General features: G+C 46.3%; 3 protein-coding genes across 8 annotated transcripts in view; 2 read left to right on the plus strand and 1 right to left on the minus strand.

Annotated features, from left to right (window-relative positions):
- The window catches only part of mrps18a (mitochondrial ribosomal protein S18A), an 85887-nt gene that overhangs the window by 19155 nt on the left and 42516 nt on the right, over positions 1 to 24216 (minus strand). For 4 of the 5 annotated variants that reach the window (XR_015068920.1, XR_015068919.1, XR_015068921.1 and 1 more), the window contains exons 6-14: positions 23494 to 23660; positions 23321 to 23352; positions 23135 to 23239; positions 22933 to 23056; positions 22789 to 22858; positions 22524 to 22713; positions 18804 to 18905; positions 18523 to 18703; positions 17577 to 17702 (exon numbers count right to left, since the gene is read on the minus strand). Coding sequence is in view for 1 of the 5 variants with exons in the window: in XM_085937973.1 (XP_085794099.1) it covers positions 22569 to 22713; positions 22789 to 22858; positions 22933 to 23056; positions 23135 to 23239; positions 23321 to 23352; positions 23494 to 23632 (615 nt within the window). In the remaining 4 variants the exon portion in view is untranslated. Of the gene's footprint in view, positions 1 to 17576; positions 17703 to 18522; positions 18704 to 18803; positions 18906 to 22320; positions 22714 to 22788; positions 22859 to 22932; positions 23057 to 23134; positions 23240 to 23320; positions 23353 to 23493; positions 23661 to 24216 lie in introns of those variants that run through there. The other variant, XM_085937973.1, reaches the window with a different exon arrangement.
- On the plus strand, positions 12945 to 19466 carry tmem63a (transmembrane protein 63A). 2 transcript variants are annotated; one of them, XM_085937965.1, is made up of 23 exons: positions 12945 to 13080; positions 13670 to 13842; positions 13918 to 13997; positions 14083 to 14161; positions 14247 to 14284; positions 14355 to 14497; positions 14769 to 14820; positions 15293 to 15401; positions 15482 to 15552; positions 15631 to 15711; positions 15825 to 15942; positions 16022 to 16155; positions 16400 to 16543; positions 16611 to 16764; positions 16835 to 16941; positions 17011 to 17097; positions 17357 to 17422; positions 17563 to 17725; positions 17849 to 17954; positions 18238 to 18405; positions 18495 to 18610; positions 18679 to 18729; positions 18794 to 19466. In XM_085937965.1, exons 2-23 carry the CDS (start codon positions 13672 to 13674, stop codon positions 18935 to 18937), a joined length of 2382 nt encoding a protein of 793 aa, XP_085794091.1. In that variant the 5' UTR covers positions 12945 to 13080; positions 13670 to 13671; the 3' UTR covers positions 18938 to 19466. The 2 variants fall into 2 exon arrangements, with proteins under 2 accessions (XP_085794091.1, XP_085794092.1); XM_085937966.1 differs by having other exon boundaries at positions 12953 to 13100.
- rsph9 (radial spoke head component 9) lies at positions 20815 to 24052 on the plus strand. Its single transcript, XM_085937970.1, has 5 exons — positions 20815 to 21264; positions 21333 to 21492; positions 21661 to 21790; positions 21862 to 22008; positions 22080 to 24052. Exons 1-5 carry the CDS (start codon positions 21038 to 21040, stop codon positions 22238 to 22240), a joined length of 825 nt encoding a protein of 274 aa, XP_085794096.1. The 5' UTR covers positions 20815 to 21037; the 3' UTR covers positions 22241 to 24052.

Genomic DNA, 24216 nt, shown 5'->3' on the forward strand with positions numbered 1-24216 from the left:
CCCAAGTCTCGCTTAATGATGGAGAATCTGAGCGTTAAATTAATACTAATTAAACGGCCTCAATTGCAGGGAAGATTCAATTTCTGCACAGGACTAATGGGCCTAAGTGTCCCCGAACTGTTTGTCGGACGTCTATGATTAAACGCATACAGAATAGAACAAAAACAACTTTGACTAAAAAGCCACGTGTGGCTTCTTTCCCAGGAGAATTTCACAAAGGGGAGAGGGGGGGGGGTGAATATTCATCTGGATCTCCTACAGTAAGAAAGCAACATTTTGGGGAGCATTTTTGTTGTTGTTGTGACCGGCTCGTGTCCCTCCCCCTGCGGGAACCCAAATGCTGGACTAACCGGACAAGGGCTGTGTGTGTGTGTGTGTGTGTGTGTTGGGCTATAGAGGAGGGTCAGATGGGGGTGTGTGTGTGTGTGGGGGGGGGTTCTTTTATGCTGCCGGACACATGGAGATAATGGCCATTCCTCTACAGCTGGCCCACACAATCAAAGCCAGAGTGCAGATTGGAGGATTCCAGCTTTAACCAGGCCTTTGTGGCTCCTAATTACATCTGAATGCAAAACCCAGAGACCTCGCTACCCTCCTCCCCAACTCAATCTCTCCAAAAGGGAAAAACCTGAACAGAATAGCCCAAACAACCCTTCAGGGATGAGGCCGAATGCACTCTCACACACACGCCTCCGTCACTCTTAAATGTGCAGCTGCACACACACGTACACACACCAGCAGGGGTCTCATCAAAGAGTCACATCTCACACACACACACACACACACACACACACACACACACACACACACACACACACACACACACACACACACACACACACACACACACACACACACACACACACACACACACACACACACACACACTCTCATGTGGCACTCGGCATTAGATCACATCTCAGTGTGCCTCACTCAGAAGAGACGAGGAGGTCTTAAAGGACTTAAGGTTGAATGGAAAACACGCTGAAGAGCTTTTGGTCGTGAGCGCGCCCCCACCCCTGTAATCCCAATCTATACACACTCGTCGCCGGCGTTTGCCTCCATCTGCCTCACACATTTTTTTTTTTAATCACTGGTGGGTCTTCTACATCCTACGCTAAAAAATCAGGTATTTCTATGGGGGGGGGTCATCGTGGTAACAATTTGAAGTGTAGTGGAATGGACAGGGGCGGGAGGACAAGGTGCTTGGTTCGCCTTGAGGTTAGTTTAGTTCTCTTTAGCATTGATTTACTCTTTCTCCTATTTATTTCCCCCTTCGCCTGGACCTGCCTCTCTGGGAGGACAAATGGAGGAGAAACATCAAAGCACACACACACACTTGTCCTCCATCCTCTGTGCCCGCACCAATCAAGGGTGACCAGCGTTTGGGTGCATCTATAAATCCGCTCCTGCAGACGTCCCATGTTGTCTCACCAAAGCGTCTTCAGAGGAGCCATAAAGACATAAAGGGAGGCTCCGAAGCTCACGGATGAGCGCCCGTAATTCACCGGCAGATGTTTTTAGCCTGACACTGGTGCGGCGTGTCATCGCCGGCTTTATAATGTCATACACAAGGCGAGGAAAATCAAAGTCGACGCATGCCAGTCATATTTTACAAGCGGCCTCCCCGGACGCTCCAAAGCGCCGCGCGGCCTTCGTTCTTGCGGGCGTGCTAACGGAAAAACTCTCGAGCGGAGGAGGAGGCACAGGTAAGTCGTTAAACCTACTTGAAAGCGCGGCGCCCCCGATCGATAGTCCCGAGCTGAGCGGGGATTAAAATCAGGCTAAGTCTGTTGCGATCAATACTGATGGCTAACCCCGGGGTTAAAACGCGAGTAAATCTCCATACGTGTCCACGCGGCGCGGCCTCTGCAGCAGATAAGTCTGCATGTTGCTATGCAAATGGACACGCATGGAGTCGATATGCGCTCCAGCGCCGACTCGGTTCCCCCGTCGAGACGCGCAACGTACCCACGCGACTGCCGAGACGCACGTCTTGATCGATTCATAAATCAATCAATGGGTTGGCCTGGAAATTTTGGACAACTGTGATGTCCAATTTTGTAGGAACAGTTGGATAATCAGCAAAACAAACTAATTGTTGCGTCTCCGCCCGCTTGCTCCTTTGGTCACCAAAAGCGATAAAAGCGACAGAAGTGATCGACTGTTTCACACTCGAACGGAAGATTGACACGAGCGCTCGTAAGCATGGATTTCGCCAGAACGGCTCCGCATATCAATTCCCGATAAGCGATCAATGTGGCGATGCGGCGAGGGAAAGAGGCAAGGCGGACACGTAATTGAAGACACTGAAGACTTTGAAACAAAAGTTTCAGCACTTGGTTGACTTAGCTCAACGCTAAGCTTTGCATAAATCTCATTCAGTTATTACTACTCATTTCATGCGAAGCTAAGACAAGCTAATAGCCGATAAACCAAAGGAAGATTTTTACGTGACAAGTTGTAGCGCTTCCTATTTGTGCCAACACGCCTTTTTCCATGCATCTCAAATTCGTTTCTGCATCATTTTGGCTAGGAGGATGGGGGAGCGGGGTTGGTTGGTTGGAGGGAGGGAGGGAGGGAGGGAGGGGTGACCCACGCGCGCACACACTCGTAGGCGAACCTAGCCAATTAATTTGCAGCTCAGATCTCAAAGTCTCACTGGAGAGGTGCTAGGCTACATGTACCGCCAGGCTAATTTGTGCGGCAGGTCGGCGTTAAATATATGCATGAGGCTAATTCGGCGAGCGGTGTAGCCTGCTAGAACGCGGCACTAACTCCCATTAGCGCTGCTTTTGCCTCCGGTGGAAATCAACACAAGTCCTTGCAGATTCTTTTTTTTTTTTTTTCCCTCTCTCTCGCTCACGCATAAAGCAAACAAAATTAAATTTGCTTGGCTAAATCAGAGAGTAGTGCCAAATGTGTGAGTCCCCTCCCTCCCCCACCTTTGCTAGCCGTGTCTGTCTCCTCGCCTCTCGTAGGGATAAATTACTCCAGCATCATAAAAGAACAGAAAATTTGAGAAATGGGGGGGATTGCACTCAAGTGGGATTCCCTTTCCTAAACAATCCCAGCATGCTTTGGCTTGTGTGTCTCCAGTTCTTTGATTTTCTGCCTGTCTGTGCATGATTCTATCCCCCCACCCACCCACCCTATCCGCCCCCCCCAACCCTCCACCCTCGTTTGGCGCTGCAGGACGCGTGTAGTATTTTGTTGTTTTCATCATTTTGATTTAACTTGTTTGTGGGGAAAATAAGTGTTTTGATGTGCATGCGCTAGAGCTGAAAGTGATTTGTCAATTCCCCAATTGTCTATATCGTGTGTGTGTCCGTGTGTGTGTGTGGGGGGGGGGGGTAATATAGGGAGGAGAGGGGGGGAAAAAAAGGCTGTTCCTATTGAACTTGACCCGCAGGCCAGATCAATGCATGTGTGTGTGTTAATGTGTGTGAGAAGACAGCGGCGGCGTATGTGTGTGTGTGTGGAGGCATGCGCCGGCTGACGAGTGAGTGCGTGCTGCCAGATCAATGTGTCTCTGTGCGCCGTGGAATGAGGGAGCACGCTGATTACCCGAGAGGGTGGGGGGGGGGGGGGGGGATGAGGATGATACAGCGGCGAAGGAAGGAGGGAGGGAGGAAGCGAGGGAGGAGGCGATGAGATTGAGGAGAGGACAGAGCTGCGAGCGCCAGGATCAGCAGGGAGAGAGAAAGTGAGCGAGAGGGGGAGCTCGGCTCATTTCGTTTTCATTTCCCCCTTCCGCGGCGTGTCGACACATTCCGCCAACATTCATATCCACAGGCAGATGGCTGGGATCAGCTAGGACACAATGTGGGGGGAAAATATGGCAAGATGGGAGGGGGGGGGGGTGATTCTGTCCTTCCTTTTTGCATCTTTTTTTTTTTTTCCCTGTCTCTCTTTCCTGAAACACAGGTGTTTTGATATAAATATGGCGGTGCTGCAGAAAACGATTCTTCCTGAAGCGGCGAAACTATCAATCAAATTCAAATCATAGATTGCAATTTTCAAACGGTAAAGGCTGCAATTTGGGCAATGTTTTTTTTTCTCCATATATTCATATCAATAGTTTCCGAATAAGTTCAGTCGTTTTGCCATATGACAGTCCGATTAACTTAATGCTAACACTGCAAAGGTTCCTTAGAGGAGCTAACAACTTTGTTGACAATTTATTGCAACTATGAGGTACATTGTGAATAGCGGGGGTCCACTGTAGGTCATTGGACAAGCATTTGTCAGAAAATACTTTTTTAGAAGAATGAGGCAGGACCGTGATGCTACCTCGGATCAATCTAATCTCTACTGAATGGAAGTAATACCTTTATAGCTATCCCACTATTTGCTATTTCACCATGTGACTGCAAGACTGCTGTGAAAAGAATCTATCCAAACAATAAAGCCACTATTGTAAATATGTCAAGGTATATCCAGGTATCTATGCGCTTAAGACAATAAAGGTTCAATCCCCTGCACTGCAGGGGGTCCCCATCTCTGTCCCAGCCAGAAGCTCCTCATCCACCAACTGTATTTCATCTATGATGTATTTGTGCTAAGCCTGGGAGAATTGCACGCCACAGATCATGTCGGGAGGGGGCTGGGGGGCGGGCACACTTCCCTCCAACTGCCTTCACCCACCACTAAAAAGCTTCCAATGGATTCCAAATGAAGATAAAACGGTAAACGCTCTGTATTTATGCGGCAATTTGCTCATCACTCAACGCGCTTTACGACACTTTTACGCGCTCGCGCCGACGTGCCGGAGCGCCCACCGGCTCATCAATAACACTCGAGCGAGGCAACCGTTTGGAAGGGGCAAATCACTAATGGATTTGTGAATGGTAATACGGGCTAAAAATACTTATGTAGACAAAAAAAAAAAAAAAAGTAAAGAACTGTGAACTGTCAATTATGCCAGAGCCATCACAAACTGTCGCGGGCGGACAACAAACAAAATCGGACACCACCAAACGGCATGTCCTATTTTTTTATATTTTTTTTATGTACCTGCTGGCCACTGAAATGTTGCCCATTCGGATGGTAAAGGTGATCCAAATGAAGCGTTCAGTGACTGTATAAATTCAAGGTTAGGCTAAAACAGATGGCCAGAAAGCAGCTGCGCCGGGACGTGACCCCAGGACATACAGCGTGACATACTGTACATCACGTGCGAGCGCAAATACGTAGACCTGCCGAACCCCTGGCCGTGCGGCTCCATCCCGAGAGGAAATTGAATTGGAGAGTTGACCCCGCCTGACACAAGGCAAGCACCATTGATTTTTATTAAAACACAAACCATCAATACTGAGATTGCTTTTGCGCTACGCGGCGTCCGCGTGGCGTCCGTTTGGTCGGCAAAAGGCACAAAGTCACCGTGCCCCCCCCCCCCCCCCTCGCTCTTAAAATACTTCAGACGTGACAGGAGAGAAGCTATTTCCAAAACAACATCGGCTGAGGGGATTTAGTGATACGAAAACATTGAAAATAAAACTTGGTTTTGGGCTCCACCACATCATTTATACTCTGATAAAGCAGAAACTGACATTAATTGTAGAGCCACATTCCACAGTGTACTTGAGGTAAATGCTTTTTCAAATCCTTAGCCAGCATTACTTGCATTAGGATTCCAATCACATGCTTTCGTGACATCTTTGCCGCGTTAAACTGTTTTGACCGGTAGCGGGAGGAATAACACACTTTGGGGTTTAATAAGGTAAGAACAAGCACAAAATAACGGACATTAAATATGTCAGGTCACTTTCACATACACATAAATTCCATTGTATTGACACTATGGCAAGGCAATAAATTTTGCGGCTACATCTCGAAAGTACAACGTTTCTGGACAATAATACCGATACAAATAAAGTACCTAGAATATGATTAGAAGAATGTAATTAGTAGCGCGTTGTATTATTTCTTTATTGTCTAAACATAATACTGGATGCGACGTTATCCATGCTAACTGTGAGCATGTTTGTGTTAGTATTTTTGCAATAAGATTGTCACATAAAGTCGGGGAAAAAAAACCCGATACTTTTACGTTTCACCCCTCGAATGCGGATCAAAACCGAATCGTACCACACATGGAGTTCACCTTGGATCCAGTGTGAATCAATACGTTTGGCTTTGACTTCACAACAAGGCCATCCAACTAAACACAGCTAGCGTGCCACCATTTCTCCTCTGCTTCCACGCTCATATTTCCTGCGATAACAAGCGTGAAAATGGGCGTCATAAATCCAAAGATTTTTTTCTTTTTTCTAATTCATTACAATAGAATCAGGACCACATCAACGTGTGGTATGTAAATAAAACAACAGGCCATCAGCAAGGCTTGGCCCATTGCCACTACTACATCGTAATGACTCCACGGGGGACTTTTTAGGGGACTGCGTTAACGCTCGGATTAGGTGTGTTGCTGAGATGTGTGTGTGTGTCTCCCCCTTCCCCCATGCAGACACGCCTTCACTTCATAATGTGATATTTCATCTGATGCAGAGCCAATGCACCACTATGACATCACGCAACTCAAGTGTTTATCAAAGGTGAGGGCGCTCGGAAAGAGGCTAAAATGAAGCCTCGCGCGCAGCCGTGCGTGCGTGCGCGCGCCACATCTGCACTTTGATACACAAACACGACGACCGTATTTGGTCGTTCACACGCGGCGAACGTCTCGACCCGTGATGGATTGGCTGCACTCCCGCTTTGACAGACGAGCGATGGATGTGCTGGAGCTGAGGAGAATAAGGAGGGTGCGAGGGGGGGGGGGGGGCTGGCTGCGGTACTCTTGATGCCAGGGAGGATCTTAAATGGAGGCCAAGAAGATCATTTCCTCCTCAGCAACACGTGTCATTTGCAAACGGGCCTTCAAAAGATGTGTGCATCTCCTGACGTACCCTAAAATACCAAAATGTATGCTCAGAAAATTGGGAAATAACTCACTCTGACAGCTCCAAGACAAGACAGCTCCAAAGACACTGCGTACGAGCGGCCCTCGCGCTACCTGTCGTTCCGCCCGCTAAACGGTCGTGTTAGCGCCGCGTCAAACGTAATTTGTGTTTTCCAACCGCGAGCGTGTCGTGCGTGCAAACCGCCAATTACGTTGGCCCCCTAATTACGCACTTAAAGACGTAATTAGGCCCGCAAAGAGATATTGCTCGCCTCAGCCAGGCGGGAGAAGGTTCACACATACGCGTGCATCTTAATTAGCCTTTATATTTGAATTGTGTACACATAACATAGATGGGAGGGGTGGCTGGTTGGGGGGGGGGGGGCTAACAGTTTGTATTCTCTTCAAGATAACAGAAAGCCAATCGGCAGAAACAGACTAGAGCCTGTTATGACAATTAGGTGGCATGGTGTTAAAAAAATGATCACCCTTTTAGGGTGTTTTTTTGCAGCAGCATTTGGTTTCAGCTGTGGTTGTGCTCTACAAAAACAACTGAGACAAGTCGATTCTCAAGGGGCGATATTTTCAGCGATTCGTTAAGAGTCGCCTTCTGCGTATGCAATCAACACAAAGACGGTAGGAGTGAAGACAAGTAGTCACTAGAGAAGAGGGCACGACATTTCCTCACGTTGTCAAAGTCATTTCCTTCCGTTCCTACCACAAATACACCAATTCAATCAAACTTAAAGGACCTGCACACACTGGGCCGACTGCGCCTCGGCATCCAATTCCGGTATTAACGCTTCCCTCTGTGTCATACACACGCAGGCGTGCACGCACTCCACCTAAAAGGTCAATAAATGTGATCAAAGCAGTGATGTGACGCCCTGGGAAATCACGCGCACGCGCGTACACACAGTAAGAAGGCGTGCAAACAAGCCCGACGATCGCTACCTGGACGGGCCTCGGAGGCACGTCGCTACAAGAGGAGTGAGACACCAGCCTTCATCTGAACCTTGAGATATGAGTGTGTGCGTGCGTGCGTGTAGCGGCCCTCTCACTCTGCTTAAGAATCCAGTCACATCTCTTGCTAGCAGGCAGGCAGTAAGGCGCTTTCACGCAGGCAGGTTTGCTTTGCTTTGCTCTAAGTCGCCTTTCTTTCTCTGCGTGAGCCTGAGCGTGTGCTGCGTCCGTGTCTTCCGGTGTGTGCGTGAAACCTGCCGCTTTTTGTTGTTGTTGTTTCTTTCATTTCTGTTTGTGTGCGTCATTTGTGTGTTTTCTCTCAGCAGCACTGATAAACCCACTTAGGCTCTTCCTCCTGATCTGTTGGCTGTGGGCTGGCGGCCTCCCTGCACGGGCTAGCGTGCACGCGCGCACACACACACACACACACACATACAGAGCGCCTTAGCTGCTAGCTGATGTGTGACGGCCTGCCACTCAAAGCCAGCTCCGTTGAGACGTGGCACAAAGGGGTAGGAAAGATGACTGGGAGTGGAGGGAGGATGAGGTGCAGAGGAGAAGAGCTGGGAGTGTGATGGGGGGTGAAGGGTATCAGTGTCTTTCTGCTGGCTGGCTGCTAGCTGTCGCTCTCTGGCTGTCTCCTTATCTCCTTACTCCTCACTCTCCCCCAAGTGGCTGCTTTTGGCAGCTGAACGCCACCCCCAACCCACCACTCAACTGCCAACCATCTTTTCCACAGAGCCCACCGCATCCACTGCATTGCCCCCTCTTCACAACCCCCCGAGATGGGTTTCCTTGTACCTGACCAAGTGTCACTTCCTTTGAGACTTTTTATACACATGACATGGCAAATCAAGAAAAAAATAGGAGAGAAGGCAAGAGACTGTTGACAGTTTTTACTCAGGCTCTCCTAGAAGGCTCCGATACCATGACACCGATACTAGCTTGTCATATGCTGTACGACTTGTAACATAGTTTTCTGTCCTGCTCATTTTCAAATGGACGACTATTGAAATATATAAAATCATGGATGTCCTCAACTGTTGCCCTCTCGTTCTATATGTACAGTATGATGTCACACTGTTCGTGTAATTGAGGCTATCTACACACTATAAACACTAGCAATATCAGGATTGCCCAATTTGAACAATAGCGTCGTGCGAATCGTAAATCGAACCGTATTGCCATGACGCCGACGTGATCAAAACTAGAGCTGCAAGTTACAGCGCAGCTATCCGAGTTCCATTCATCAAGTAATAAGACAAAATGACTTCCAGGGAAAGCTAACCTAAATCATGTCTGAGATGATTCACTGTCAAGTTATCCTGATTCTATGAATCAATCATCATGTCCAAAGAGCATCAGCCTAGTGGTGCTGCCATCAAGTGGCTGAAGACAGTACCGCGGGGAGGACCGAACAAGACAGCGCAACAAGGCGATAAACGATTGAGTTTGAGATGGAGGAGGAGAAGGAGCTTGCGCAGCAATATGGATCCAAAGCTGGAGGTTATTGAAGACAAAGAATTCTCCATCAGCATCGCGGCGGCTGCCGATAGCGCTGATTCATCACTAGCCTCAGATACTATAAAGATGTCTCACTCTTTATCATCATCACCTTCTCTGACACTCATCACGGTTGTCGTTATGACAACAGAAAAGCGATCGGTCAAGAGCAAAAGACATTGTGTTCACAACTCGCCATTGGAAATGACCGGAAAGGAATCCAAGAGGTTTCCATTGATTGATTAAGACGTGTGTCTAAATACTATTGGATTGGACGATTCGCTCCTGCGCCTCATTCCAAACGAATAAACTGAAGGTGAATGCTGCCTCTCAGAAGCCAATTGGGAAAAGCTCGAAGCTATCAGGCTTCTCTCCAAGGCGCTGACTGCACATCTGCCCCTTGGCACGACCGGAATTAACTCGATGCAAACATTTTTTTTTTTTTTTTACTCTCCTTTCCTTCTTTCCACCATCTCTCTCTTTCGGCTTTTAATTAAAGTGAAGCAGGGGGGCTGCTAAAAACCTGCCACTAATTACACAGCCACTGCCCCTCCTCGCACTGGCTCCCCTGCTCGTGTTTGCTTGTTTGCGCTCTTTCCTCTGGCAACTTCCCTCCGCGGGGGTAGCGCGCTGGAGCTCGGCCAGCAGCCACCAGCACCGCCACAGGCATTATTAACATCTGCAGACGCACGGATGGGCAAAATGGCAAGAATGTGCAACACAAACACACAAAAGTTGCCTTGGCGCTCTATCACACGCTAGTCGACAGACACTTTGGGCCACTTTTCGACTCGCCTAATAGGTGCGAAGCGTAATTGGATTTCGCTCTGATACAATCAAACAAACTGATACGGTGCTGCCAACTTGTCATCGTGTTCCTCAAATCTCCACCAGATGGGGCTCATCTATAGCCCATCTCATCTATTTCAGGTGGTTCCGGAACTCATCCCCGTGGACGGAATTTGAAGCACTGCCGCCGTCGAGCTTTAGTCACCATCTGGGCGCCATTTGAAAAGCATCAACTCTGGCTCCCTCTCGTAAACAAGGGTGCGACCCCAAACAGGCCGCTCTTTCTGGCAGCTGCGGACCCCCACGACCCAACCCAAAAATGGCGAGGACTGCAGCCAAAAGGGATTAAAATGCGCACGGCGTGCACAATGCGTGTTAAGTCACCGTTTAACTGGATGACACCGGCGAATGCTTCGAGGATCAAAGGATGAAATAAACGATTGCACTACAATCGCTCGGCAAGTGAAACAAGTTTTATGACGTGCTGACATTGAATAGCGTGCTACAAATGAAAACAAACAGTTGATACAAAGTGTTCTCACATGCACAGAGAGAATGGACCCACGTGCATTCGTGTACTACAACTGTATGGTGCTACTGGGATAATGACATGGAAATGATATGCTAATGCTATGCTAATCTGGCAGCATTATTCTGCCCACCGGGCACCAGGAGGCAAGAGGAACCTGACTCAAACACACATTCGCACACACACGTGCACAACGCCACTCCCCAAAAACACACATGCACACACTCACCACAGGAGAGTTGGCTAAGTTTATGTCAAAATATAGATAAAGGAAATGGAGAGGAAACGGTAGTTGTGCAAACTTGTAAAGAAATTTGTAAATTAAAACATGATTTTAAGATGGATTTTTTTAACTGTTGATCACGTAGCCTGTGATGACAAATGGCTAAATAGTGTTTTATTTATGAATTAAACATAAAGGGGTTTTCTAGAGGTTAATTCTGAAAAAGCAGCAAAAAAAAATCAAAATGATTTACTACGGAAATGACATTGAATGAAACAGCGCCTCTTCCTGGATAAACATTCAACTGCATCATTTACTGTACATGGGGACACCTTTTAAATTTCAAAGCAAAAATATGTTTTGTCTAATATACAATTTTGGTTAAAACATGGTACATACATTCCATTTTTTGTGACACCACCTGTGAGAGGCAGTATGGTGCCACAGAGCAAACTATATTATCTAACTAATGGTTAGGTAATATATCAAAGAAAAAGTCGAGTAGAAGAAGAAAGCGAAGAAGCTAAGCTAAATATGAGCTCATCTGGTAACTGCAATTTCAGTCGCAAATTCCTCTCCTTGTTATGGGGTGAGTGCTCGGAAGACATGTTGTGCAAACACAAAACTACTAGTTGCTCCTCTATTTATTCCAACAGCTTCAGCGAACTTCCTAAAATGCTAGCACATATCATTTCACAATCACAAGAGGCCTTGGGCTCATCTCATTTCTGTAATTACACACACACACAAATTGAAGGGTTGCTATCAAAAATATTGAACAGTTTTAAAGCGAGGTCATCACTGTAAAATAATATGGTATACAAATGAAGCTGTGTATTAAGTTAATACAGCCTAGATCGGTTCAGCAGGAAGATGCTCTTCCTTCCTGACTGTCACCGTTTTCCTTGCCTCCCCCTCTCCCGCTAAGTGGCCGTGATTGACAGGTGGTCTATATCCACGCAATATCGCCCGGCACACGTTCCTATTCCCTCCCGGAGGCTTCATCCGCTGGTCAAATTAACCTTCCGTGCCTAGGGGAGGGGAGCGACGCCGACGGGGGGCCCTGCGTGGGCCAATCAGCAGGTGATTAGGCCGGGGGCGGGCGGGGTGAGGGGTCACCGCAATGGGGCCATCGCAAGCCTGATTGGTTTCAATCAGCGGCCGGTCGGGAGGACAGCTGGGAGCTGAGCCGCGCCGCGCGCTAATCAACGTGTCCCACAGTGAGGCATGAACACTCACACACTTGTGAGCGCACCACACAGCCACAACATGAACATCAGTGTGAGTACACATTGACACGGGACGAGAGAGACACAAACACACAGCGGGCAAAATTGAACAGTGTGGGTGGAAGTCTATAAACATCACATAATGGGAAGCTGGAGGGGGGAAGGCTGCACAACCGCACAATGTTACAGTAAATTGAATGACTAATTGCATTGGCTTCATTAATTTGACCATGTGATCTGAGCCCGTGACATTGCTTAGTGATGCTTCGTCCCACACAAATACAAATACATTTCCCAAATGGCTCAGATGCGGAACCGCCGTGTCGGATATGCCATGCTAATCCATGCTTAAATCTTGGTCAAACCTGCTTCCAAAAGACCAATCGTGAAGTTGCAAACATTTTATTTTGGCTTTTTGCGGCTTTCTTGGTACTTTCTTGTCCCAATGTTCTGGTCACATGAGATGGATTGTGTTCTTAAAGTAGAAAACATCACGTCACTGGGTTTTTCCAGCTTTTCATGGATTCTTCCACCCCCAGCCCCCCGGCTATCTGTTTATTGTTTATATGAAAACTTATTTGGGATCCGATAAATTTAAAAAAATCCAAAACAAATAAAAAAAAATTGATCAGTTGCCCATACCTGATTTATCTATTTTCGCTATCTATTTACATTGAATGGATCCAAATATCTTTAATTCAACATGTGCTTACTAGTGTACTCGTACCTTTAATTTTATGATAAACGATTAATTTCGATTGCGCTTCCCGATTTCACGTGACATTTGTACTCTGACAGCTGTCGACAGTTTGCGCATGCGCGGAAGCTGAACTGGGACGGGCAGCACACAGACTCTCTCCACGGCTTTAAGTTTACTTTGCGGCTCAGCTATACAGACGCAAACAGCACAACAAGGCGGGCGGGTTGCAGTTCTCTCGGCCACGTAAGCAAGCCAAACACGCCGTGCGTGTCCTTTTCTAACTAGCAGGTCAAGTTTGGATGGCGGATGTTGACGGGGGTGACTTGTCAGTAAAGTAGGAAAAGTTTTGCGATCTGCGATCAGTGAGGGAGGAAAAGTTCTGCGATCATCTATCTCCGGTTCCGCTTTAGTATTTCGTTGGCTTTCGAAACTTTTTCTACCACCACGAGTTTCTTAGTGTTTTTTTTTTTTTTTGGAGGGGGGTGGAGTCGCGAGATTACGTCACGCAAAAATGATATAAGCGCCTGTCGTTTTGAATTTTAGAATATCACACTTCTACTATAAGACGCGAGCCGCGTAAATGCAGAACTCGTGACTTGCGGCGCAAGGGTTCAGTTGAGGCGTGGAGCAAAGAAGTTACACGCGCAAAACGCATCAACGTGCGTAACCAAACTCCCGTGGTCCGAATTAGAGAGGAAAACTTTGCAAGTGTAGCAAATGTACTCACACTCCAAATGGACTTGAGCACAAACTAGAAATGATTTTGTTTTCATTTTTGAGAGAAGCCAAATATTGTGTTCCAAGAACTAACAGTCAGTTCCCCGGCCTGCAGTGATGTCATCGACGTGGTGGGATCAGTGGACGCTAGTGGGCTCAAACAGCACCACTGGGTCTAGCGGCCCCAACGACAAGACCTGCTTCAACAGCACCCAGAATACCGTCCTGAATGGAGGCAACTTTGGCGGCGTGCCTGTGGTGCTGCTTCTCAACTTTAGCTTCTTTTTGGTACGAGCTCCCGTTTGTAGCAATTAAGTTATGGTTCTGTAAAAATTGATATACTTTTGCCTTTTGGTCCTACAGGTGTTGCTGGTCCTGTTCTCAATTATACGGAGGAAGTTCTGGGACTATGGACGGCTGGCATTGGTTGCGGACAGTGAAGGGTTGGTTTTCAATTAGATGATCAATTTTTAGTTTGGTCAAACTTTGTTCAAAGAATTGCATTCACACTCAATTTGTGTGTTTTAGGGTCAACGGGTCGGGACGTCATCAGTACAAACACAGCTCGTCCTGTGTGTCCAATACGGATGACCTCGAGTATGAAATGGTTTGTAGAATCAAATCATTTATAACGATAGTCCAAAGTAATATGTCGCACAATCTGAACATCTATTTTGTGTGTCATTCTTAAGGGCTTCTGTTCTTGGCTGCCTTTCATCCTCAGAATGGAGTAAGTGTCCTTTGTCATCTGATGGGCGGTCGAGTCCCGATCCCTTCTAAATAACGTTTGTCTTTGTCAGTGACGAAAAAATAAAAGCCAGATGCGGTCAGGACGCCGTTCACTACCTGTCCTTCCAGCGTCATCTGGTCATCCTGCTGCTGGTCATTACGGTCACCTCCCTCTCAATCATATTGCCCGTCAACTTGACGGGTGACCTGCTAGGTGAGCTGTGGTGCCTCCGAATTTTACTTCACATCATCAGGGACAAAAACGACACGACTAGATTCGCTTCCCCTCCACTGCATTGTATTAAGTCTTTTGAAAGTGGAAGAAAAAGTCCCTTTAACGTTGCTTCTCCTTTTGAGAAGACTGATGCACCTTACAACAGCGTAACAGCTCATATCCTTATGGCAAATATAACAACCGAATAAGGTACAACAAAGTAAAAAGGAGACTCACAGCACACTTTTTCCATACTGATTATGTCTTTCAGGCAACAATCCAAGGAGTTTTGGAAGGACAACTATTGGGAATCTCCAAAAGGGGTACGCAGCACAAAGTACAAAGATAATCTACAATAGGATGTCAAAACTTGTGGGCTGCCACTCGTTTTGTTGTTTTTTTCATGACGCTTATTAACAGTAAACCAATAAAAATAGGTGCCCCACAAGGCTCTGTACTAGGTCCGCACATATTTACATAATATCTCAATTGCTTGCCATAGCAAGAGTCAACGGGTGGTATTTCACAAGCCTTGCTACTCAGTCCAGATATTAAAGTGTTCTTCATACAAATATTTACTGTAATTATGACTTAACTACTGGTTAGTAATAGACTACGGCACAGTCAGATTCACATACGGGTCGCCACTATAGGAACGGAAGCGCGATGTGAAACAAGAACCTCCTGTTTTGAGGTACTAAAGAAAGATACACATGAAATGGTGCTTAAGAATTTTATAATAACTCGAGCGCACAAAACATTCGGTAGTGTATTGACTGTGGTTTGTCTCTCCAGAAACGACTGGTTGTGGCTTCACACAGTTTTTGCCGTCCTATATCTCGGCCTCACTGTTGTTTTGCTGCGACACCACACATCGCAAATGAAAGGCATGGGTCAAGACATAGTGAGTCTCAGCCGAACATAAAATCTGAATTTGATGCTTAAGATTCATTTAGGCTGGATGGTAATCCGCTATGTTTATAGGCACGAAACACCTTGTTTGTGACCTCCGTCCCCAAAACAGCCACAGAGGACGACGTAAAGACGCATTTCACGTGAGTTTGCGTGACGCTCGCAAGCTAGCAAGAGTACTGCGGGCGCTGTTCCTTATTGTTTGCTGTGCTTTTGTACAGAGAGGCGTACCCCACCTGTCGAGTGTGTGCGGTCAACATTGCCTATGATGTGGCCAAGCTCATGCACCTCGATAAGGAAAGGTAAGAACGCAAAGCGTGTCATAACTACTACATCACCAACAAAAACAAAACGCCGACACGATTCAATGAAAGCTGTGACAAATATGCTGATTATTTCTTTTTTTCACCCGAAGGGTTCGAGCTGGAAAAAACCTGCGTTACTACGAGCGTGTTCTGGAGAAGACGGGCCAGCGGGAAACAATACATCCCAGACTCTGCGGTTATCTCTGTTGCTGCGTCAACTGCGACAAGGTATCTGACTAGAATTAAAAATAAGCTTCAAGATGATTGCCAGCATCTGTAATCACTTGTGGTGCTCGGATTGTATCAGGTGGATGCTATACAATACTACAGCACCAAAGAAAAAGACCTGCTGGAGGAGGTCAGGCAGCAGGTGGAAATGGTACCACAGCGCCCCCTGGGGCTTGCCTTTGTCACCCTTCAGACTGAAGCCATGGCTAAGTAGTGAGTATTCATTTAACACAATCTCACATTGGTGCCAGCTGGGAATCCATATTAGAACCCAGTCCAGCACGGTCAGCACTGCTAAGCGGCGTTAGCTGTCACAGACCCAGTGTGATGTGTTTGGGCCCGGGGCCAAAATTGACTCAACTCTTTTCTGGCATAACGGGGAAAGCTGGCCGCTTGCCATTGCTGAAAAGTTCATCATTCCTGTCACTAACGCCTGTCTGTCCTCCGTGCTCATTAGCGTTCTGAAAGACTTTAACGCGCTGGAATGCGGCGGCACGAGTTGCTGCTGTGGCCGACAGCCTCAGCCATCCAGCAAGAGCGCGAGTATCAAAGTGAGGAAATGGAGGGTCAGCTTTGCACCCCATCCCAAAAACCTCTATTGGTAAGGTTGCTGCATCGTGAATGGAATGGAGCCTGGCAACTCGCATCAATGTCCACTTTCTGTCCAGGGACCATCTGTCAGTGCAGGGCTTCCCCTGGTTCATGCGCTACATGATGCTCAACTTCCTGCTTTTCTTCCTGCTCACCTTCCTCACCACCCCCACCATCATCATCAACACCATGGACAAGTTCAACGTCACCATGCCCATCTATTATCTGAACGTAGGCTCTCGAGACCGCCAGCCGCGCCTTGTCGGGCTTCGAATCTGACCTCTCGCTCGCTCCCCCACAGAACCCAATCATCAGTCAGTTCTTCCCGACCTTCCTACTGTGGTGCTTCTCGGCACTGCTGCCCACCATCGTCTACTACTCCACACTGGGGGAGGCCCACTGGAGCAGGTGCGATGCTTCATTGGTGGCGCGCAACGCGGCACTTTCGGACTGAATCGTCCCCGTGTGCTCTTTCAGGTCCAGCGAGCAGCTGAGTATGATGCACAAGCTTTATTTCTTCCTGCTCTTCATGGTGCTCATCCTTCCCTCGCTCGGACTCACCAGGTCATTGCAAAGGGCTTCACGCTCCACAAATAACTTGCGGTTGTTGGCATAGTGAATTTTTTTCAAAGACAAACCCTTGGAAAGTTTAAAACAAAAAAAATTACATATTTGTCGATGCATTATTTGGTTTGTTTATTGGAAACGCAGTTTGTATATCAGTTTTATTTCAAAGATATGTACCAAACTATGATTTTTTTTGGGTTGGGGCATACAAGTCTAATTTTTCTCTCTCTCTCTCTCTCTCTCTCTCTCCATGTAGTCTCGCCTTGTTTTTCCGCTGGCTGTTTGACAAAGAATTTCTAACGGATGGGAAGCTGAGGTTTGAGTAAGTTCCTTTCACGATTGCACAAATGTCCTTTTTACTGACACCGCTTAGTAACTGCTTTGCACAATATCATCACATTCTGGCTCTATCCATAACGTTGACATATTATTTTTACTCCAAACAACTCTCTTCCCGACTAGATGCGTTTTCTTACCTGACCAAGGTGCCTTTTTCGTCAATTACGTGATCGCGGCGGCCCTGGTGGGCTCGGCCATGGATCTGATGCGATTGCCCGGTCTGCTTCTGTACATAATCCGCCTGGCGTTTGCACGCTCGGCCGCTGAAAGGAAATACGTCAAACAGGTTTGTGAGCGGCCACACCGAGACTATACACACAGTCTAATTGTTTTCCTTAAAAGGGCAAATAAATGATATTTAAGAAATTTTGCAGCTGCTTTTATCTTTCTGTTTTATTTTTATTGCCAGAACCAAGCCTATGAGTTTGAGTATGGTGCCATGTATGGCTGGATCCTGTGTGTGTTTACGGTCATCATGGCATACAGCGTCATTTGTCCCATTATTGTGCCTTTTGGTGAGTATGGCAGCAGACATATGCACATAAAGAATATTTTGTATACTTGAGGTCCAAGGCTCATTTACTACGTAAACACAATAGCTAGATGAATTAAAAATGAGCCGTAGTCTTATCACAAACCTCCACCTCAAAGTAAAGTCATTCTCTGTATGGGAAACAAAGATGTGTACTCGGTTACGAGCCCTGTGGAATGCCACCAGCTCGCTCGCAAATTCTTACACTGTTCTTAACCCCAAAAAGTGGTACGCCAGGACCAATGTCAAATGCGTGTCCCAACTAGGTCTCCTATACATGACGCTGAAGCATCTGGTAGACAAGCACAATTTGTACTTTGCCTACTTGCCGACACGTCTCGACCGCCAAGTCCACCTGAAGGCTGTCAATCAAGCTCTGGCCGCGCCCATCATCTGCCTAATATGGCTTTATTTCTTTTCGGTCCTTAGAACAGGTTAGTGACACGCAGTGGTCGGGAAAACGATGGCATCTACCGAACATTTATTAGCTAGTAGCAAATATTAAAAACTTCTGACATTGCAGGTTTCTGGGCACCCACTTCTCTGTTTACCTTGGTTGTGCTTGTCGTCACCATCCTCATCTGCATTAGCTACACCTGTTTTGGCCATTTCAAATATCTCAGTCCGCACAATTACACGGTGAGCGACATATTGTGTCATATTTCTTCTTCATTTGGTGACACTTTTTGTGGTCTCTCCTAACATAGGTGAAGGAGGAAGATGAGGACACACCTGAGGGAGAGGAGGAAAACACCATGGTAAATGCCATAAATACAATCTCAGTAAACATTCAGCAATCATCTTGATGTATTCTTTTTATAGGTTTACCTACCCAGAGTACTGAATCCCAAATCGTCAGCAGAGACTCCAAAGGCGGCTCAGGCCCGGCAGTCGTACGGTTCCACAGAGGGCAGCTTGCAGCAGAGCCCCTCTCCTGAAGAGGACGACATCACCGAACAATCTTAGTTTGACATCTTGCATCGACCCGGCCATCAAAGGACATAGGGGTGTGTCAAAGATTAACGCAGGGGAAAGGATGCCATTTGTTTGATATCAGAGGGACGTGTTTACAAGAAAGCTAACTTGTGGGCCTTTGTGATTTGTTGCCCCAAAAAAATAAGCACATTGTTGTTTGAGGAGAAAGAGAAAAGTGGAATGAATGTCTTGAGAAATGATGGATGACAGGTGACAAATAAGCGTTACTGATACCAAAGATGTAAGTGAGCGATTTATGATTCAAATGGACCTCTGCCAAGGGGGAAGCACTTTGTGTTAATAATGCACTTTAGGTCACACCGTTATTTATGTACACGCTGAGTTAGGATTACGAATCAAAAAGTTATTTGGACAGACTTTTATTTTTTTTATTTTTTTGACCATTTAAAACAACACAAAAACTTTATCTTGACATTTTTTTAGCCTCAAAAACTGTTTTTAAAATTTTGTACCAAATTAAACATTTTTTTCACAAATTAAAAAGCATTTTATGCGCTTCATTATTGTAGGTAAAAAAAGCAAAACTTTGAAGTAATGAGCATACTGTGCCACAGGAGGGCGCTGTTGGTCTGCACCAGCGAAACTTTTCAACTCTTCTCATGCACAGACAGACAGACTTGACTAAAGTTTTTAAACCTTGGTATGTGGCCCATTTACTGGACAATAGTGCCTGTGGCTCCGCCCTCTCACCTGATCTCTCCCCACTGTCAGCCCCTCTTGTACTTCTGCCATTTTTCCCCCTTTTTCACCCTCTTTCTCATCACACGCTTCCCACCAGGGCTGACTGAGGCCTCAGCTAGTCTGTTGTCATGTAAAGACTTTGAGCCACGCTTGATTATCACGCTTGTTATGCTTGGGCAGTGGAGTGCTGCCCTAACAACGAACATATGTAGGTTAGTAGGTGACATAAAAAGACTGACCCCCCCCCACCCCACCCCAAGGCTACTTGGCACTGATCAGTGAGCTAGAATAAACCACATAGATTATTATCCATAAGACATTTGCCTTGCGCTGGAAGGACTGCTGGTCTAATTTCCTACATTTGTTAAGCACTCAGGTTCAAGTCGAAACACAACAGAGCAACTCTCTAGATTGAGTTGTGCGTAGGTGTGCAACCCAGTCGGTCCAGTTTCCCTCTCAATGCATTCTTGCCATTGTTTTTGTCTGTGCTTTTGTGCCACACAGACACCATTATTTAGTCGCCTGCTTTGCCTCTCTTTCAGCTTTCACTTCATCCTGCACTCCCAGGCCATTGAGGGCCGCAATGTTTATTCATATAAAGTGCATCAAATAGGAATTAAACAGAGTTTAGTGCACAGGTTTCGCCCACGTGTCAGCGCCGAGATCGATGGCCGTGACCCCTGAGCCAACGAGTGCGTCTGGCAGCGACATGCTAAGTGACGCGGTATCGCCTTTTGTGTGGCGGGATTAGTGTCGTGGCAACGCCGGTCGCCCGGGGCGGTGGGTTTCCTAGAACGAGCGGGCCCGCCACCGCTTCCAAGTTCTCTTCCTATCCTGTACCAAGTGGGATTGGACCAAGGTCTGCTGGGAAGTGGACACTAGGAGTATATACATATACACATGCATACACATACATATACACACAAAATATATATATACACATATATATAACCATTCAGTGGTATTTAGATAAGCACTGTGTATCTATTGAATTACAACATACTGTATTAAATCATTTTAATTTAGTAAGATTGAGAAAACATTAGAAATACTGCTTTCTCTTGGGCGGCGCCGACATATTTAAATATTCTGACGTTTCGCAACGTCACCATCGCTGCTCGGCGTGCACCAACCAAATGGTTTGTGTATGCGTTGCCATGGTGACCCGGAAGCAACGCTCCGGCTCGCAGGATGAAAAATTGACGCTAAAACCATTACTAGTCCATAGAAAACGTTGGAAAAACGAAGCTTTAGCTAATAATTTAGGACGAGTGAGTTTACTGACACTATAACGACCAAACTCCATGCGCGGAAGCGTTGTACGGCGGTGGCTAGCGAGCTAATAACGGTCCAGCCAGCCATTATAAGGCACGAACAACAACAATAACAATGGACGCCAATTCGTTATCCTACTCGTTGGAGCTGGTTGCAGGCAGCGGGTGCATTTTAAACACCGAGCAAAGGGCAGCGCTACAAACGTCACTGATTATTTTGAAGAAAAACTACAAGTTCAATCGAGTGTTGTTTTGGGGCAAGATACTCGGTTTAAAGGAGCACTATTTCATCGCTCAGGGGAGAAGGGCTGACGAACTTAAGGACACGCAGCACTTCTACAGGTGACATGCATATGGAATTGTGTCTTGAATTCTTTGTCTTAATAATTCATTCTGACCTGGGCTTCTAGCTTCAATTGTATCGACTGGTTCCTGATCCCCACGACCACGGCCGAAATGATCGCGGACGTGTCCAAAACAGCAAAAGGTCGATTCGAAGGCGACCCGTCGTTTGTGTACGAGTCCCGACAACAAGCAGAAAGACACGATCCTTCGGTGGAGGAATCGACAGTGAGTAATTAGCACGGTTTCAGGTCGGTTTTTGCATGCAAGTAAATTGAAAGTATTTGAAGACTGTGACAAAATAAAGGCAGATTTGGCTATGAATGGAGAAAATCAGATTAACACTAAATACAACATATGTGAACGGAATAAATCCAGTTTGGAATTCGTGTTCAGACCAAAGTGACGGAGGAGATGAGGCTTGCTGTGACAGTTCACCACATCAACGAGGAAGCCTCCGTGGTGCCGCGGGGCGCCTTCATCAATAGCACGCACGGCGTCGTCCAGATTAATCGCAGCTTTGGCGGTGAGCTTGGCATCAATTGTTTCCACGTGCGGGCACAAAGATGGAAAAACTGAATGCCGTGTCTGTCTCAGGTCTCTCCTACACCCAGGCGGGGAAACTTGAGAATTTTCTTCACTTCTCCCAGCCCAAGAACTTAAAAAAGAAATCCCTGTTGGAAATGGCTGATTTGAACCCTGCTTTGGATTTCCTGGATCCGCTGAGTGAGGACATTCCAAAAGGTGCCAGTGAAATGTGAGGTTCACCGAAGGTAATATTGTAATTCATTGTTTCAATATTTCTGCCTGTCTAGGATCGTGGAGTCTTCAATTTGAGAGCGCCAACAAAGTATGCGTGATTCGCAGCTTGTTGTGGTTGGGCCTGACCTTCTATCACGTGCCCATGACGCCACTGCACGGGTTCATCTACATCGGCTACGGGACCAAGAATTTGGATTTACCGTTCATGCTTTAAAAGAAGGGTGAAGAGTTCCGGATGACTTAACGTATTTGTCTTATTGTTTCATTCAATTTAAAATCATTCTAAAAACAATGAAAACAAAATCAACATTACATCCCAGATTTTATTTACCTGTCGATAATATTTTACCACTTTGAGGGCTTTTTTTTTTTTTTTAGAAAAACATTTCAATCCTCCCAAATCATGCTAACTTTAGATGCAAAAAAACCTCAGATTTTGTTTTTTGTTTTGAAAATTACATGGCAGGCTGGATTAAATGGTCTAGATGAGTCCTCACCCTGATTTAAATCTGTAGTTCCAGCAGCTGCGACACAGGCATCCTTCAGTGTTTAGTGTAAATGGGCCTGGGGCCATAACGCACGTTATCCTTGAGCAGGGGGCTTCCGACAGCCATGCGTTTCTTGCACCATTTTAGCCCGCGTTTGTAGATGGGCTTGACTGATTTGATGGACCAACGGGTCAGGTATCTGGGCGAAGATGAGACAGACTGAGGATTTAGTTTAAAACATAATATTCTGTGTGTGACAAAATGTCGGCATCACCTGTTGAGTTGTGGTTTGGGCTTTGGAATGTGGCCCTCTGGTAGTTTGGGTCTGTGGTCGGGAAGCAAACCTTGGGCACAAAACCAAAATAAGATCTATTGTTTACGCGCAGCTGATAAGAGTGAGGGAGGTATCAGTACACACCTGCCCTGTGAGCCATTTTCACACACACGGCAATTTTACGATGCTCCTCGGGACAAAGACCTGTGACTCTTTTGGGTAGCATCCCTCCATCTGACCTGATGAACTGACTAAGTAGCAACACATCCTGTCAAGGTACAGGAGGGGAAAAGATATTTTAAAGGTGACTCGGTTTATTGATATCAATCACAGAATAGGTATTTACCGTGTAGTTGTATTTATGCTGCAGGTTCCATCTATAAATTGGACACTTGGCGCTGGGGTTTGGAGGGGCTGGTGCGGGTGCAGTTTCCAATATTTTGCCTTCAATCTGGCAGACATTTGTTTCAATTAATTTGGCACACTAGAATTCTAATACACAGGATATTGTGATTGTTGACATGATACTTACGGTCACAGTTTCGCCCTCATGCTTTTCCACGACTGTAGAAATAAACAGAGGGAAATATTTTACTCAATATTCCATTCGTTGAATAATTAGAGAAAAGCCTCTGGATGAAATTGATGTACCAGCGCGCGCGCGCGCACACACACTATTTTAAAAGTGGCATTAAAACGTCTCACCTTGCCGGATTCCTCTCCTTAGACAGACTGAATGCAACAGTTGCGGTGTCCTTTGCAGCGCAGCTAAATGTCCACTTATACCGCCGTTAAAGGTCGTTAACGAGCTCCACACGGACCGCAACAGACCGTGGGCCGCCATGTTGGATTTCTGACCTTGCCAGCTTCCGCTGACGAGATTAAAAACAGCGACATGGGCGGTCAGGATGTGTAACTGCAGCCACCGGGTGAGGTATAAAGAGTACGTCATCCGAAACTGACAGCCAAAACAAAACATTTGACTTTTTTAAAGTTAGGTCTCTCTCTAGAGTGACATTGGAACATGATAAATGTGAAAATACACAAATAAAATTACATTTTGTGATCTGCCTTTTTCTATAAAAGGATGAATGGATGTGTAGCTCTGTTAAGCCTTTAAGAAATGGACAATTGAACACAAATGAAACAGCAGCACATGTACACAGACAATTGTGCTTTAGTATTGTCATGTACAGTAGTGTTTATCCTCTGGCTATATGAATAACACCAATTTTTTTGCACTATACAGAATAAAGAAAATGGACTTGACATGACTTCAATTACCACCCAACTTTACAAACACAATCCACGTGATGTTCTCGAATCCTTTCTTGGCTTACAAGCAACAGTTTACACAGCCAAGCGGAAATTCCTTTTCAATCTCAAGATTTATTGACACCTATAGGGACCTTTATCAGAAACATGTCC

The sequence above is a fragment of the Syngnathus leptorhynchus genome, chromosome 18, assembly GCF_054491065.1.
Source record: "Syngnathus leptorhynchus isolate UIUO chromosome 18, UIUO_Slep, whole genome shotgun sequence".
Classification (NCBI taxonomy): domain Eukaryota; kingdom Metazoa; phylum Chordata; class Actinopteri; order Syngnathiformes; family Syngnathidae; genus Syngnathus; species Syngnathus leptorhynchus.